General features: G+C 39.6%; 1 protein-coding gene across 1 annotated transcript; it reads left to right on the top strand.

The window, feature by feature from the left end:
- Window positions 1-4,549: 4,549 nt before the first annotated feature.
- LOC117663932 (collagenase 3-like) lies at window positions 4,550-17,194 on the top strand. The gene is made up of 7 exons (XM_034414544.3): window positions 4,550-4,670; window positions 5,137-5,298; window positions 5,710-5,818; window positions 7,476-7,612; window positions 9,360-9,519; window positions 12,461-12,564; window positions 16,980-17,194. The coding sequence occupies exons 2-7, from the start codon at window positions 5,217-5,219 to the stop codon at window positions 17,078-17,080; spliced, it is 693 nt and encodes a 230-aa protein (XP_034270435.3). The 5' UTR covers window positions 4,550-4,670; window positions 5,137-5,216; the 3' UTR covers window positions 17,081-17,194.
- The last annotated feature ends 583 nt before the right edge of the window (window positions 17,195-17,777 follow it).

Below are 17,777 nucleotides of genomic sequence, written 5' to 3'. Positions count from 1 at the left end.
TACAATATAAAATATTGATGGGAAAAATTATTGCCATATAAGATACTTAAAAACACCTCACGTAATATGCTGAAGTGCCTTAACAAGTCTAAAAAAAATGTTTTCACTTTGTACGCCTAGGCCTTCATTTTCCCAGAATTCTTTCATAAATATGCGTTTTTTTCCTAAAGTGAGATTTCCTTTGAGCCTGATGCAGGCAATATCAGTGAAGCATCCACATAGGGCTTGTTTATTTGACAAATTTGACATGATTTGCCAGGGTGGTTTTCCTAGATACTCTTGACTTCCCAATCTAAAGGCTAAAACATATAAAGAACGGTTGCTGGAATTGGGTATATCTAGTTTGATGAAAAGAAGGACTAGGGGTAACACGATAGCAGTGTTCCAATATCTTAGGGGCTGCCACAAAGAAGAGGGTGTCAAGCTATTCTCCAAAGCACCTGAGGGCAGGACAAGAAGCAATGGGTGGAAACTAATCAAGGAGAGAAGCAACTTAGAACTAAGGAGAAATCTCCTGACAGAACAATTAATCAGTGGAATAACTTGCCTCCAAAAGTTGTAAATGCTCCAACACTGGGAGTTTTTAAGGAGAGATTTGATAATCATTTGTTTGAAATGGTATAGGATTTCCTGCCTGAGCAAAGGGTTGGACTAGAAGACCTCCAAGGTCCTTCCAACTCTGTTATTCTATTCTATTCTATTCTATTCCAATCTAGCCTAGCATGCTTAGGTTTCTCGCTACTCTCATATTCCAATGGCACGTACTGTATGCTGATCCTCAAGGAATTCTTATGAGGATATAGGAAAATTTCTGAGAGTAGGAGAATGTGGAATGTCTTCTCAAGGCATGGACTTGTAAGAGGAGCAGTTGACCCAAATTGTACATGTAGGGATAGCTCAAGCCAAAATTCAGCTCAGTATTTGAAATTAGCTGACAGATCTATAGATTTAATTCACAGCACAGTGCTAACAAAATAAATATATTAGCAATAATTATTAAGTATACTACCATTATTATACTACCAGTACAGTATAGTAAAATAAGAATAGAATAAGTATATTATTAAGTATATTTATTTAATATACTACTATTTACTGAATTATTGATTTTGGTGGACTTCTCTCTTTAAAAAAATAAAATAACACAACTCCCCAAAAAATGACATTGGAAGAGAGGGAGGAGGAGAGAAAAAGAATTGCTGGAATTTGGAAAGAAGTCAAGGAAAAGCTTTTCAAAGTATTGGAGATAATTTTTACAGTGCATGGAATTTGGAAAGAAGTCAAGGAAAAGCTTTTCAAAGTATTGGAGACAATTTTTACAGTGCATGGAACTTATTTCCATATGCTTCCTATTACTCAACGAAGGCATTCTATTAAAACAATATGCAAACAAAATAGGCCCATTTGCACCTACAGCAAATTATTTCCATTAGAAAAGGGCACAAAATGAAGCTGTCATTTTTAGTGTCAGCAACTGCTGTTGAACAATTAATTTAATCTCTTAACCACAGGCATGGAGTTTTTGTTAAACACAGTGATAGGTGGACTTTTGACCTAGAATAGGAAGGTTGCGCTGTAGATAAATGAGTGACGAGTCAAATTCCTAGATGTGTGTTCTATAAAAAGTTATCCCAACCTAAAGTATTTGTTAAACCCATGTACTTCAGTAGTTGTATGAAGATGAACATCTTAATTGCCTCTGTTTTCTTCTTCTGGATTCCAGCTGTCAGTTTACCTTTCCCACTTCCCCCCAAAATTACGGTAGGTCCTAGGCCTGAGACAGTAAGCAACTTCTTTTTATTATTTTTATTAATAGATATAAGTAGAAACATGATTATGAATACATGAAGTTAATACGACTAAAAGGGAACATTAGGACAGAGATAGTAGACACGCTGGTGTGCTTATGCACCCCCCCTAAAGACCTCTTAGGAATGGGGTGAGGTCGACAGTAGACAGTCTAAGATTAAGATTTTGGGGATTTGGGGAAGAAACCACAGAGTCAGGTAGTGCATTCCAGGCATTGACCACTCTGTTGCTGAAGTCGTATTTTCTGCAATCAAGTTTGGAGCAGTTTACCTCAAGTTTGTATCTATTGTGTGCTCATGTATTGTTGTGATTGAAGCTGAAGTAGTCATTGACAGGTAGGACATTGTAGCAGATAATTTTATGTACTATGCTTAGATCGGACCGAAAGCGGTAAAGTACTAAATTGTCTAAGCCCAAAATTTCAAGCCTGGTGGTATAAGGTATTCTGTTGCAAGCAGAGGAGTGGAGGAGGAGTGAAATATATCTGGATTCGTTCAATTGTATTAACGTCCGATATGCAGTGTGGGTTCCAGACAGATGAGCTGTATTCAAGAATTGGTCTGGCAAAAGTTTTGTATTCCCTAGTTTGCAGTATAATATTACTGGAGAAGAAGCTACGCTTAATCTTAATCTGCCTGTTTTCCATACACTGTTTTTAGTGTCCTACCTTTTTTTAATCTTTCTTCAAACGTTTTCCCCCTTTTATTTCTAGAGCTATCTGGACACTTACTACAGTCAAGGAACAGTTTGGAAAAGAAGCTCAGCATCTTTGCTTGACAAGCTGAAATACATGCAGTCTTTTTTTAAGCTGGAAGGAAATGGGCAAATGACCTCAGAAACCTTTGAACTAATGAAACAACCTCGGTGTGGCGTGCCTGATATGGCCGGGTATCATTTTTTCCCCAGGAAGATTAAGTGGCCAGTGTTGGATTTAACATACAGGTAAAATGAAGTTGTTTTAACTTGATCTTCTTTTCCCTTTGTTGTGTTTTACTAGACCCTTTTGGGAAATATTGCTCCTGTGGTCCATATGAGTGGGGCTTCTTTGCCTTTGTTTTTCTTTGCTGACATTCTGAAAATTTTACATTGAATTTTAAAAACCATGATTCTGTTGAAATGACAGAATGACAATCATTTATAGCAAGTTCTTAACCAAGATGAAAATTTGTGTGGAGTGGTTTTAGCCTAAATCATTCTCATCGAGGCACAGCCAGAGTTATGAATGTGTTTTGGGAAGAATAGTCCCATACAGCAGCAGCACCAAGCCAAAATGTTTAAACATCATTTTATTATTTACTCTAATATTATACTGATATTAGCCTGATGCTTTTTTCTTTTGAGTTAATGCAATTCAAAGGCTGTAACCACGTATAATGGAGAGTTTCCCCATGTTGTGTATGTGTAATTTGCTATTGGTGGCAGAAGTCGGTCTCGAAGGTACCTGGGTCCTAAGCCATGGAGCGCTTTAAAGGTGGCAACCAACACCTTGAATCGCACCCGGAAGACCACTGGGAGCCAGTGCAGCTCGTACAGGAGGGGTGACACGTGGGCACAATGGGTTGCACCCATAACCACCCGTGCGGCCGCATTCTGGACCAGCTGGAGCCTCCAAGTGCTCTTCAAGGGGAGCCCCATGTAAAGAGCATTACAATAGTCCAGCCAGGAGGTGACAAGGGCGTGAGTGACCGTGCGCAAGGCGTCCCAGTCCAGAAAGGGCTGCAACTGGCGAATCAGGCGAACCTGATAAAAAGCCCCCCTGGCCACAGCCGTCATATGCTCTTCTAAAGACAGACGTGCGTCCAGGAGGACATCCAGATTGCGAGTGGGGGTGCAGGGATTCACCCCCAATAGTCAGTGATGGCACCAGCTGACTATATCAGGACGCCGGAAGCCACAGCCACTCGGTCTTGGAAGGGTTGAGTCTGAGCCTATTTCTCCCCAGCCAGACCCACACGGCCTCCAGGCAGTGAGCCATCACATCAAGGGCATCGTTGGGGTGGTCTGGGGTGGAGATGTACAGCTGAGTGTCATCAGCGTACTGATGGACTCACCCCAAAACCACGGATGATGTCACCCAGTGGCTTCACATAAATGTTGAACAGAAGGGGCGAGAGGACTGACCCTTGCGGCACTCCCCATGCGAGGTGCCTCGAGGTCAACCTCTGCCCTCCTGCCAACACAAACTGCGAACAGTCGGAGAGGAAGGAGGAGAACCACTGCAGGACGGTGCCCCCTATTCCTAACCCCCTCAACCGTTGCAGCATGATACATAGTTATGGTAGGTTATAATAGTTAAGGTGTTGTACTTGGATCAAGGAGAATCAAGTTAGTTCTCTCAACGTAACACTGAGTTACATTGTGCCAGAAATTCATAGCCCAGGCTGTTTTACAGGATTGTTATGGAAACAACATGTAAGCCTCTGCATGTAAACCATCTTGAGTATGCAATGATGATTGGCATTTGTGATATGAACAGAATTGTGAACCATACCCTGGATCTGAGCTGGGAAGAAGTGGACCAAGCAATGCATGAAGCTTTGCAAGTATGGAGTGATGTCACCCCTCTTCATTTCACCAGGATCTTTAATGGCACTGCTGACATTATGATCTCTTTTGGATCCAAAGGTGATGTGAGAGCAAAATTGTATGCTATGTTGTCATGTTTATTCTAAAATTTGCTATACCCCTTAGATGTCTAATTAATTAGCAATTATTTGGGGTTGTTTATTTTATAGAGCATGGAGACTTTGTACCTTTTGATGGACCATTGGGTCAACTAGCTCATGCTTTCCCGCCTGGTGACAATATTGGAGGGGATGTCCACTTTGATGATGATGAAACATGGACTAATGATTCTAGAGGTAACTGTAGATTTATTTCTAGGTCTCCAGAAGTACTAGCTTGCCTACATAAATCCATTAACCTATCAATTAACTAATATGACACTCCGATCATAAGTCTATTTTCTCAAAACATGATACTGTCTTGTAAATTAAAGCTACAACTTTTGTATGCTATTTTCTCTAAAATATACACTTCTAGGCCTTCTTCCAAATGCATCTACTTTTATATACAAGCTTTGAGCATAGAAATGAACTTAATCCTCCTAAAGGACTGTCCTTTAAGAGAACCTCCATTCACCTTAAACTATGAAGGCAAGTAAATGATTAGGTAACCCTGACTGTGAAGTTTACTTGATGTAAAAATAATGATGGGAGAGATAACCTTGTTTCTAGAACTGTTTATACTACTCTATCATCTGTGTTTGGGTTCCAGAGGGCATCCTGATGCACTATTGCTAATTTAATGGCTTTGTGCTCCTTCCAGATTTTAATTTATTTGTGGTTGCAGCCCATGAGTTTGGCCACACATTGGGGCTACAACACTCCAGTGACTCTGAAGCTTTGATGTACCCTCTTTACACTTACCGTAGCCTGAAGGACTTTGTTCTTCCTGAAGATGACGTAGAAGGCATCCAAGCTCTTTATGGTACTTATATGTTTATTCATTCTAAAATGGATAATGAAGAAGAATATGTAAATTCAAAGGAGTGCTTTGCCATAAAGAAGTTTCCCTTCCAAAAACACCCTTTGTTGTGTGCTATGGCAAAATAAAACAGTATGTATGTTCCAAACATCACCATGGTTACACCAATTGTGGCAACCAACTGATGTACATATACTACATATGTAGAAGTGCTACCCATTGTGGTGGTTTGTTGAGCTCCTCTTTGTACTTCAGCAAAATGAAGTGGCCTTGCTCTGCCCACTACTAGTAGTTAATTATTGGCAGATAGTAGATTGATAGAATGATGGGCATTTATACAAGAACTGTGAAATGAATTCTAAATACTGTACGTTCAAGACAAAGGATATCATGAATGATTCTCAATATTTACAGGTCCAAAAAAGAAGACAAGCAATGCTATAATTCCACAGAAGTGTGATGCAAACTTCTCTGCAGATGCTGTTGCAGATATAGATGGTGATAAAATCATATTCAAGGACATGTAAGATGGTGGTAAAAGTATCTACCCATTCTTCTGAGCATAGTCATTAGGGTTATAAATAACTAATAATCATTAAATAATAACAAGGGATACAATGAGAGCTTCAGTAATAGATTGTAAATTTTTGGTTATGTTACTCGCCTATATTAGCCCCTCTCTCTCCTTTAAATCCAACTAATTCCCAGAAAGTTAAACATCCTTTTTTGTTTTGTTTTGTTTTTCTCTTAAGGTATGAGTGTCAAATTGGAATTAACACTAACTTTGGCTTCTTTGAAACAAGCCAATAATCAACTACGACAATGTTGTAGGCTTGCATAAACAATCTATAGTTAACATCAAACTTATTTGAGATTGTACTTTTAATGGTAATAAAACTTTTCCATCTCTTGCTGTAGATAGCTAAGGGGAGAGATAGATAGATAGATAGATAGATAGATAGATAGATAGATAGATAGATAGATAGATAGATAGATAGATAGATAGACAGAGATAGAGATAGATAAATAGAGATAGAGATACATAGATAGATAGATAGATAGATAGATAGATAGATAGATAGATAGATAGATAGATAGATAGATAGATAGATGGATGGATGGATGGATCGAGATAGATAGAGAGAGAAAGAGAGAGAGAGAGAGAGGGAGAGAGAGAGAGAGGGAGAGAGAGAGAGAAAGAGAGATGATAGATAGATCTATTGGAGCAAGGGCTATAATAGCCTCTGTGGGGTTCACACTGCAAGGACGAACTGGGACACTTGATTTTGAAACAAAGAAACTGGGAAATGAAGTTTAAATTAATTAAATGATTTTACTGCTAAATCTCTATTGTTACCTTCCCACCTTCCCTCAAGCACACCCCGTTTACAAGTATGATAAATTAGCATCCATTATATTTCAACTGTTTACAAGTTTTACTATAAATGAAGCAGGGGTGGGTTCTACTTACTTTTACTACCAGTTCGCAACGGGAGAGTGCATGTGCATGCGCAGAAGCTTCTGCACATGCGCAGATCACCAATATCACATTGTGGCGGGTGGGTGGAGCCTCCTGCCGGTTTTACTACCGGTTCTATAGAACCGGACCGAACCAGGGGTAACCCACCACTGAAATGAAGATATGTGAGCAAATAAATAAATAGTATTTCATACCAGAGGAAGCAGCAGGATCAAGCAAGGATAAGAGGCACAGTATAGTGTGTTAGTGGTGTTAGTAGTGGACCACAGAAGATGGAAAGATATTTACTTTGTCAGCTTTTTGAGAAAGACCAGACCAAAAAATAGACTCTACAGGAAACTAAAAACTACTTTTATTTAGGTTGGCTATCATGACATACTCATGTAAGTGTGATTGTGGTTCCCCTCCTCCCCCTTTTATATTCGTGCAAATTAGGTGGGTATCTGTCTGAGATGTTTTTGTAATCCTCCTTCATCAATTGTACTTAAGCAATGTTTCCCTTTTTGTTCCTCTGGTAATATATCTTTCCCCTCTTCCTCTCTCCTCTCAGGGTCATCCTCTGTATTCTCTACATCTGTCATACAACAGATTTGCATTGTTGTTCAGAATAATGTCCGAGTGCAGACTTTGATTTCCATCGATGAGCTGAGGATCCACTTAATACTATGCCACAATTTTTCTGCTTTTTTCTCTTACTCAGATTTGTGTGGCATCACAATTATCAGACGATTGGTGAAGGTTGGATGGTTATTGATTCTGTTTGGCCAGAACTTCCAAACTTCCCAGTTGATGCAGCTTATTATTCCCCAGAGAAGGACCTTCTCTTCCTATTTCGAGGTGAATGTTGCTTTGCCTTTCATCCATGCTAGCTTTCCTTCATCTGTGTTTTTACTGAGAAGGACCAACATATATCAATGTTGTTCTTACTCATTTTGTCAAAGTAATAACTTTCCCAAAATGTAAAATAATAAGGTAAAGAAATAAGTAAAGGTAAAGGTAAAGGTAAAGGTTCCCTCACACATATGTGCCAGTCGTTCCCAACTCTAGGGGGCGGTGCTCATCTCTGTTTCAAAGCCGAAGAGACAGTACTGTCCGAAGATGTCTCCATGGTCATGTGGCTGGCATGACTAAACACCAAAGGCGTACGGAACACTGTTACCTTCCCACCAAAGGTGGTCCCTATTTTTTCTACTTGCATTTTTTACATGCTTTCGAACTGCTAGGTTGGCAGAAGCAGGGACAAGTAATGGGAGTCACCCCGTTATGTGGCACTAGGGATTTGAACCACTGAACTGCCGACCTTTTGATCGACAAACTCAGCTTCTTAGCCACTGAGCCACTACATCCCTCTGTAGAATAATAGTTACTGATTAATGTTCATATTGTGAAGCCTTGGTGCTCTCTGCTTTTGTTTGTTTCCTTGTAGATGTTTTATTGCCCAACTAGGTAACATCTTCAGTGCTAAAGACATTGCCTACTTACTGTAAGTAGTGAAAAGCCTGCAAGAAAACAAACAAGACTCCATAGTTCAATCCCAAGCTACAAATATTCTCTTGTAGTAGTACACATACTAACATACACAATTAACATACACACTAATTTTAGGAGAAAAAAGATAATTATTTATATCATGTCTTGCAAAAGACTTGAACCTCATGGTACAAGATAATTGCTACTGTGCACAAATATTATTAAAATGCAAGATTGAGGGAGATTACAAAGATGGTTCCATCTACTGTAGGTTTTCTATCCACCCTATGTGGGAAGAATAGAGAATGTATGAGTGTCAATTGAACGAATCACAATATTGCTAGAGCCTGACTAAATAGGTTTGCAGTTAATTTACCGGTATGTTCCAATTTTCTTTTCTGGCAAGTGGTCAAGTCAAAATTTTCAAAAAGCAAAAGCAGATTTTGGTATACTAATTTTAAAAACTAAAATCAAAAGCACTGAATCATTTATCAGTTGAGAACTTAGCACAAAGATACATTTTTCATATAAAAGAGTGAGACCAAACACAATTGTGAAGTCCATAGTCCAGCCATATTGCAGAGATTTTTGCTTACATGCTTGGAAGGTACACTCTGACAGTGTAGAGCAGGGTGTCAAACTCAAGGCCCACAGGCCGAATTTGGCCCGCAATGTGGTCAGATCCAGCCTGCGGGGCCGTCTTGGAAAATATAAGGGGCCAGCCCTCGTTGCTTCAGCTCAGTCTACCCAATGCGAAGACCAGCATGGCTTCGGCCTGGTCTACCCAGTGCAAAGAGGAAACATGCCAACAGTTTGGGAAGTGGTGTCAAGCTGGCCCCGCCCACCTGATTGTCCACACCTACAGTCTGCCCCTCCCACCCAGTCCCCCAAGGTCAACCACAGCCCTGATGTGGCCCCCAATGAAATTGAGTTTGACACCCCTGGTGTAGAGAGATGGTCCCTTGAATCATCAGATCCCAAGACACTTAAAAGGGAAGAACCAAATTTTCTAGTAATTATATTACTTATTTTTATACCATGAAGCAGATACCTGCCTATCTTGACTCTACCATTAATTATGTCAATTTATCATTTGCTTCCACAAACTGTACAGGGAAGAGGTATTGGGCTCTGAGGGACTACAAGATACTCAGTGGTTATCCTCAGAAACTATACAACCTTGGATTCCCAAGTTATGTGCAGAGGATAGATGCTGCTTTCTATGATGTAAAATCCAGGAAGACAAAATTTTTCACTAGGGACCAGTTATGGAGGTAGGTAATGAGTGGTTGAGGAAGTGGCTCATCTGAACCACTCTTACGTCCGCACTATAATAAAACTAAATAAACATTTTCCAGAAACACTTTGAAAAACAGTTTTGAAACCCACAGAGTACAGTTTCTCTATCCTGATGGCATATCGTATTTATACAGTTACATATTACTCATCATGCTGTGGTTAACATGGAGCTCGGTTCCCTCCCTGGACCTTTTGCAGTGCAAAATTACCTATTCTGTTGGCTAAGTTTTTTCTCCTTTCTGCATTTTACATCAGGATGATCTGTTTTCAAATCCTCATCCAGGTTTCTTTTCTTTCGCTATCAACAAGATATGGATACTATTCCATGATGTAGTTAGGTGACAGGTAAGCCATGGCAGTCTAAACCTTGTTAAATGATCCTAATACCACTGATCATTGCATAGACCAGCAGACTATATACCAGCAAAGATACAACTCTTATACTCTGTATAATGAAGTGAAAAACCCGTTCAGAGGGCTAAGCAGGGGGTGGGCTGCTGGGGATTCGCAGGGGTTTGGGAGAACCTCTAGCTAAGATTCTGTGCAGTTTGGAGAACCCCCAAATCCCACTCCTGGCTGGCCCTGCCCACCCCACCCCCTTTCTCTCAGGAGTCCCCACGCGGCCTGTTTTGGATGCAGGTAAGTGCAGGGCACACACGGAGGCTTGGGGAGGGTGAAAAACGGGCCTATTGGAAGTTTGGGAAAGCTGGAAATGGGCCCATTTCCAGCCTCCAGAGGGCCTCCCGAACCTGGGGAGGCCATTTTTACCCTCCCAGAGCTCAAGGAAAACCTCTGGAGCCCGGGGAGGGCAAAAATGCCACCACCCCCTGTGGTGCAGGAAGCTGACTAGGCCACGCCCACCATGGCCCTGCCCACCCGGTAACCGGGCAGAGAACCCTTTACTAAAATTTTTGAAGCAAACCCCTGGGGCTAAGCCAATAATTTCCACAGCCTGCATATATTATTTATTCATATTCGTACCACAAAGTCTTTGCTCAAACTGATGTCAATTCAGATCACTCATTTTCAATTGTCAAATGTGACATGGTATGATTTACTCAAAGATGGACCTGAAACAGCTATTGCATAGCTGTCTATAAGTTTGACTTACACTATTATGTATATGTACATGTAACTGAAAGAAAACTGTGATGCCAAATTCATCTCTATTAGAATATAGAATTTTTCTTCACTGGATCTACAGTATATGCACATACTATATACTTGCATTTCTCTTCCACGTTTCCACAACTCCATCCATAGGGTTCAACTTAAGAGTAAAAGCCTGGCAACACCATTTCAAATACATAATTCTAAACATTTTGCTTTAGCAGTGAGACTCTAATTCATCACAGCTTTGATTGCCCTTGACTGATTTTTAAACCACAATTGATCCAGAATGCATTTGCTCAAGTAGTTATGGGCTACCTAGTGGCACCTATTTAACACCTTTATTTTGGGAGCTGCAATGGTGATCGCATGATACTGGAATGCCGCAACTATCAAAAATATATATATACTGGTTGCCAAGCGGCCATATTTTGGAAGTGTTGCAACAGTCATTAGTGTGAGCACTAGTTGTAACTCACTTTTTTCAGTGCCGTTGTAATTTCAAACAGTCACTAAATGAATGGTTTTATTGATTTATTTATCAAATGTATTGGGTAACAGGGTTACTCTGGGTGGATTGAAAGTAGAAGATTACCTGTATACAGAACCACCTTCTCCCAGCAACTTCTGCTCGCTTGATAAGTTTTAGTAAAATGGGCTCCTCATATGAGTCCCCCACTCAGGGGCCACATATGCAGGATTTCTTAGTTTCCACCCCTTCTGTGAACTGTATTTGTTCCTCCCAATGTTTGAACAGTCTCTTGATTTCTGGCCTTCAAGAAATTAATAAAAGCATGGGTTAGGGTTTCACCAAGCCATGAGGATGAATTAACTCTATTCTTCTGTGTATCTCTCACAGTTTGTTGTTATTCCCCTGTACCAGGGTTCTACTTACCTTTATTACTGGTTCGCAACGGGATGCATAGATTGCCGATGATGACAGTGGGTCATCATCGGTGGGTAGGGCCCCCTTCCAGTTTTACTACCGGTTCTTGTGAACTGGTCCAAACCGGGGGCAATCCACCACTGCCCTGTACGCTTTGGATTTTAAATTTGATTTGCATAGTTTTTACTCCCGGTTACACATGAGGGAGCTGTACGCCACAATCAGTCAGCTAATTGGAGCAGCCCATAAGTCATGTAAATAAAGAAATAAATCAGCACCCTTAAACAGTTTGAGAATCAACCACAGAGCCTTCTAACAGCAATGAAAAGGACTTTTCTATATTCCTGGAAATTTCATGAGGGAATCTGCAAACAAATGTAAATAACATTAGTTTTGGGCCAGACTGAACAATGAGTAAGAAGTGAGGTTATAAGATTTGCGCACTAAGCACAAGAGAGTTTGACGAAATAAAATGCTGCAAAATGTGGCTTATTGATTCAACTGCAAAGTTAGAACATAAAAAGAATTATTCAGCATGAGGAAGATTTTTATTTATTTATTTGGGAAAACTATATGGCTGCCCATTTCTGATACATAACTCGGGGGGGGGTGTCTAACAATTAAAAACAAAATCAGGATGAAATATTTAAAAAAGCAACATCAATAATAGTTACTATATTTCTCCTCCATCAATACTGAAGGCAAGCCTTTGATCCCACTTAAGTGAATACCGTTTGCATATCGTACAGAGATAATTGGAAAATGTTGAAAGGACTATGAAAGCAGGCTTGGCACATTAAGATGGTTTCTGATCAGATAGTATAAATCTTTTGGCTTCAGTTCGCTCCCATTCTGAGTTCCCTGATTTCTTTCTAAGCCTCATGCTGGTTTCTTTTATTATTATTCATTTTGGACTACAGCTATAATGAGAGATTTCATTCTATGGAGCACGGCTATCCAAAACAAATAATGGAAGAATTTAATGGAATTATACATAAGGTGGATGCGGCATATCAGCAGAATGGTAAATATTTTCGTAGTCATTTTATTGCGTGAAAGGGATGTTTTACTTGATGCGGATGCCATATTGTTACCAAGGATACCTAAAAAGTCACAAAAATGTCTTCAACACAGAATTTCTCATCCATATTCATTAAACATCCAGCTTGATCCCTCCCTTCCTCCTTCCCTCTTTCCTTCCTTCCCTCCCTCCCTCCCTCTTTCACTGATATACTTGTACTGATGTTTGTCCTAGAGTAAGGTGACCAGATTTTAACATTGGTAAAGAGGGACGTTGTGGGCGTGGCTTATTTTGTGGGTGTGGCTAGCTGGTCATGTGACTGGGTGGGCGTGGCTAGCTGGTCATGTGACCGGGTGGCCATAGCTATGTGTATAGGGTAAGGTGAACAGATTTTAACATTGGTAAGAAGGACACCATTGTGGGCGTGACTTATTGTGTGGGCGTGGCTTGGAGGCCATGTGACTGGGTGGGCGTGGCTAGCTGGTCATGTGACCGGGTGGCCATGGCTATGTGTATAGGGACTACTCAGAGGGCTGAAAAGTCATTTCTGACAGGTCCTCACACTTTTGACTGGTCCTCACACTTATGACCATCCTCACATTTATGCCCGCGCAGTATTCTTAACAACCATGTCACTCATTTCACAACTGATTCTCTTAACCATGGTGACAAGATAGGGCAAAAACGTAAAATGTGAGGACAGTCGTAAGTTCGAGGACTGGTCAAAAGTGTGAGGACCAGTCAAAAATAACTTTTTCAGCCGTCTGAGTAGTCCATATGCATAAAAGGACTAACCAGAGGGCTGAAAAAAGTCATTTCTGACAGGTCCTCACACTTTTGACTGGTCCTCACACTTATGACCATCCTCATATTTATGCCCATGCAGCATTCTTAACAACCATGTCACTCATTTCACAACTGCTTCTCTTCACCATGGTGACAAGATAGGGCAAAAACGTAAAATGTGAGGACAGTCGTAAGTTCGAGGACTGGTCAAAAGTGTGAGGACCAGTCAAAAATAACTTTTTCAGCCCTCTGAGTAGTCCATATGCACAAAAGGACTAACCAGAGGGCTGAAAAAAGTCATTTCTGACAGGTCCTCGCACTTTTGACTGGTCCTCACACTTATGACCATCCTCATATTTATGCCCATGCAGCATTCTTAACAACCATGTCACTCATTTCACAACTGCTTCTCTTCACCATGGTGACAAGATAGGGCAAAAACGTAAAATGTGAGGACAGTCGTAAGTTCAAGGACTGGTCAAAAGTGCGAGGAACAGTCAAAAATAACTTTTTCAGCCCTCTGAGTAGTCCATATGCATAAAAGGACTAACCAGAGGGCTGAAAAAAGTCATTTCTGACAGGTCCTCGCACTTTTGACTGGTCCTCACACTTATGACCATCCTCATATTTATGCCCATGCAGCATTCTTAACAACCATGTCACTCATTTCACAACTGCTTCTCTTCACCATGATGACAAGATAGGGCAAAAATGTAAAATGTGAGGACAGTCATAAATTCGAGGACTGGTCAAAAGTGTGAGGACCAGTCAAAAATAACTTTTTCAGCCCTCTGAGTAGTCCATATGCATTAAAGGATACAGCAATAGAGAGGGATGAAGGAATGGAAATTAGAGTAGGAGTGAGGGTAAGAGAGGGAGGAAGAGAGGAGGAGAAGGAGAAAGGAAGAGGAAGTAGGGAGGAGAAAAAGAGGGTGGGGGGGAGAGAAAGTAAGAAGGAAAGAAAAGAGAGAGGTGGTAGGTTTGAGGAGAAAGATTGCTGTACAATAAAAAAGATGAAAGGGAAGAAAGCCAACCCCAAGCAAATATAAAGATATTAAGATTAAGAATGAATTGTTAAACTTTAAAGAATAAAAGAGAACAAATATGAATAAATAGCAATAATTAGAAACACACATACAAACATACAATGTATTTTCTTTGAACAGAATATTTGGCTGGTTCACAAATTTAAACAGCGTTTAGTCATTTCAATTAAATTTACAATTTCTATATTTCCTTTTTGCCATATTTATTCCTCATCTATTTTTTTAAAAAAACAATATTACCCTTCATCCTCATCTCTAATCTTAATCAAATTCAATTTTTCCCTTCTATTCTATATTATACCCCTTCCCATTGTCATCTATTTTTATATCCATCCTCACATTGGTTAATTATGTAATTATGTAATACAGTTGTTTAATACAAATTCAACATTTTAATATAAATCAATTAGTTATATAACTATTTTTTTTGTATATTAATCAATATGAACATGAATATTCCAATTATTTCCATGCAATCCAATTTCTTACAAATCAATTAATTATATTTACCAATAATAATAAACCAAATAATTTCCCCCATATATTCCTCCAAACCACAACTTAACCATTTCTGCTTTCAACACAACATACAATTATTAATAGTATCTCAATTATTACAATTCCCTAGTTAAATAGAGCTTTTTTTCTTTTGTGTTTTAAAATCTTGAACTCTCCTCTTTTGCCCAAAATTTCCCATTGTTTGCAGTTTTGTACCTACCTTTTTTGGTGAGGAAAAAGAAAAAGAAAAAGAAAGAAATCTCTCTCTGCCTCATTTTGTCACGTTGCAGCTTTACTTTCGCTTTCACCTTTGTTTTCAGTATAACTAGGGGGAAAAAAATCTGCTCCAGGAACTTTTTGCAGCTTTTTGCAGCTTTTTGCAGCTAATTAACCTAGTGGAAGCTGTTAACAGGGGCTGTTTTTTCTATTTTTGCAGGCATGGGTCTATTCATTTTTTTTTTAACACTGATCAGCTGTAGGTCGGCCCTTTGAAGCCCCGCGGCAAGAGTTTAAAGAGTTTTTTTTCCCTCTAGCCATCAGCGGGGATTCAGGAGGCAGCCGGGACTCAGGAGGCAGAATGAAAAATCGGGACTTTTTTAAAACGCCGCGGGACGCGGGACAAATTGCTCAAAAGCGGGACTGTCCCGCCAAAAGCGGGACGTCTGGTCACCTTATCCTAGAGAAAAAAAATGCATCCTTTGGATTCTCTCAAAACTTTCTCAAAAACTCTTTCTCCTTCCTCTCTTGTTGCTACTACCAATCATTTTTGCTTTTCTACCATTCATCCAATTATGTGGGTTATTCCTTGGCAAAATGGCCACCAATGTTTTTTATATTGGCCAGCACAAATGCCATTTTGAGGTATGAGGCCTAGGGCAACCAGATTTGGCAAATAGTATTCCTGATGACCATTAGATATAAAGTTATAGAAAAACAATCTGCTGCCATAAAGTAGCCGAATAGCTCTTTTACAGAATACTGGTAATCTTACAGCCAATGAGTTACAATAAGGTTTTCGGAGGATAGTGTAGAGCAGGAGTCTCCAACCTTGGCAACTTTAAGGCTTGACTTCAACTCCTAGAATTCCTCAGCCAGCAAAAGTGGCTGAGGAACTCTGGGAGCTGAAGTCCACAAGTCTTAAAATTGCCAAGGTTGGAGAATCCTGGTATAGAGAGCATCTTGATTTATAAAATATCTACTATGGGGATATAACCAGTTTCAACACACTGGTTTTCAACAATGCTACCACATGTCAGTTTTACTACTGCTGCTAATTGCTATTGCTGTTGTTGTTTTGAACAAGTGGATAACCGACCCCCAATTGTCTTCAGTTTCTAAGAATATTGATTAACTTCCATTTCTGAGGCATTTTAGAGATAAAAAAAATTATAACAGAGGACTGACTGTGCCTTGCTTTCTGGATGTCAATTATGCTGAAGGCCTGTGCTTGGCTTTGTGGTTTGTTAACTTTCCAATATTACACTAAAATATTTTTCAAATTTGAAAATTAAGAGGTGTGAGGAAACCTACTGGTTAACAGATGTCTTGGCAGCCCCCATGATAAAGGTAAACCTTGAGTTACGACCTTAATTGAGCCCTGCAATTACAATAATAAGCTGTGATAGTCATAAAATGGGTTACCTTGTGACCAGACTCAATTTTGTGTCCTATTTTTTTGTGGTAATTGTTAACTGAATGCTGCAGCCATCAACCCATTGTTTGCTATGGAGTAGATTTTGCCAGAAACTGAAAGTAAACGCTGGTTTCCAACAAAGCTGGCATAAAATACAGGATTGCAGATGGCCATAACTATGGGTCACTTGCCACGCATGTAAAATGCAGTCACATGGGCAGGACGATATGAACTTTGAAACCAGGTCATAAGTAGCTTTTGGGGAGTCCATTGCTAAGTGACTGTTCCTAAGTCAAGGACTATCTGTACTCATTTCTGTCTTAGTTCATTCCCTTCCTTTCAAACCCTCTCCGTTTTGATGGACCCAACATTGTCTGCAAGTTCTAGAAACCTCCATGAACAAGATGCCAATCACCTTTAGAACTACAGCCTCTAATTAATTTCTTTTCTTGCAGATTCCATTTTTTTCTTCTGTGGCTCGTTCCAACTTGAGTATAGCATTTCACATAAAGAAGTCATCCGCACCACACCAGCAAACTCTGTATTAGGCTGTTAAACAACAAGGAATTTGATCAACTTGGAAGCAGGATTGACTGAAAATATTATAGATGGCATGGGGGAACTTGATGAATGTTTACATTGATTATGTCTGTTCTGTATGGATCAGCCAATCCACACAGTTGTTTTTAATTCCTCTAACTGTGGAAGCCAGAAAAAAAATGTTCTTTTATTTTCTTCCTCAGTTGGAGAAATAGAACTGTGTTCATTTCATTTCTTTTCATTTCATTTTCATTTTATTAAATTTGTATACCGCCCTACTCCCGAAGGACTCAGGGCGGTGAACAGCCATAAAATAAAACATATAAATACAAAATTTAAAATACAGATAAAACAAATTAAATAAATTTGGCTGAATGTTCAATGTTCATATATGTTCAACATATATGTAAAATCCTTTGTAAATTCTAACAGAGAAAACAGATATTCTGAGAATTTTTCTTAGCATTTTCTTAGCATCTCACTGAATCACAAATATGGATTAATCATAAAGTTGAATTTATGTTTACCGACAAAGAAATAAAGGGGGACTAATATAGATCTATTTCAAGCTATTTAGCTCTCATCAACTAGCCATACCCTTCTGGAATTCGAACCTGGGATACTTGCAAATTAGGTAGCTGTATTAACCTCTAAGCCATACCGTTCAAATCCCAGAAGGTATGGCTAGCTGATGAGAGCTAAATAGCTTGAAA

Source organism: Pantherophis guttatus, chromosome 5 (assembly GCF_059756535.1).
Source record: "Pantherophis guttatus breed Tessera chromosome 5, ASM5975653v1, whole genome shotgun sequence".
NCBI lineage: Eukaryota > Metazoa > Chordata > Lepidosauria > Squamata > Colubridae > Pantherophis > Pantherophis guttatus.
Note: the sequence above shows the minus strand (reverse complement) of the source record. Positions and strands in the feature narration are given on the sequence as shown.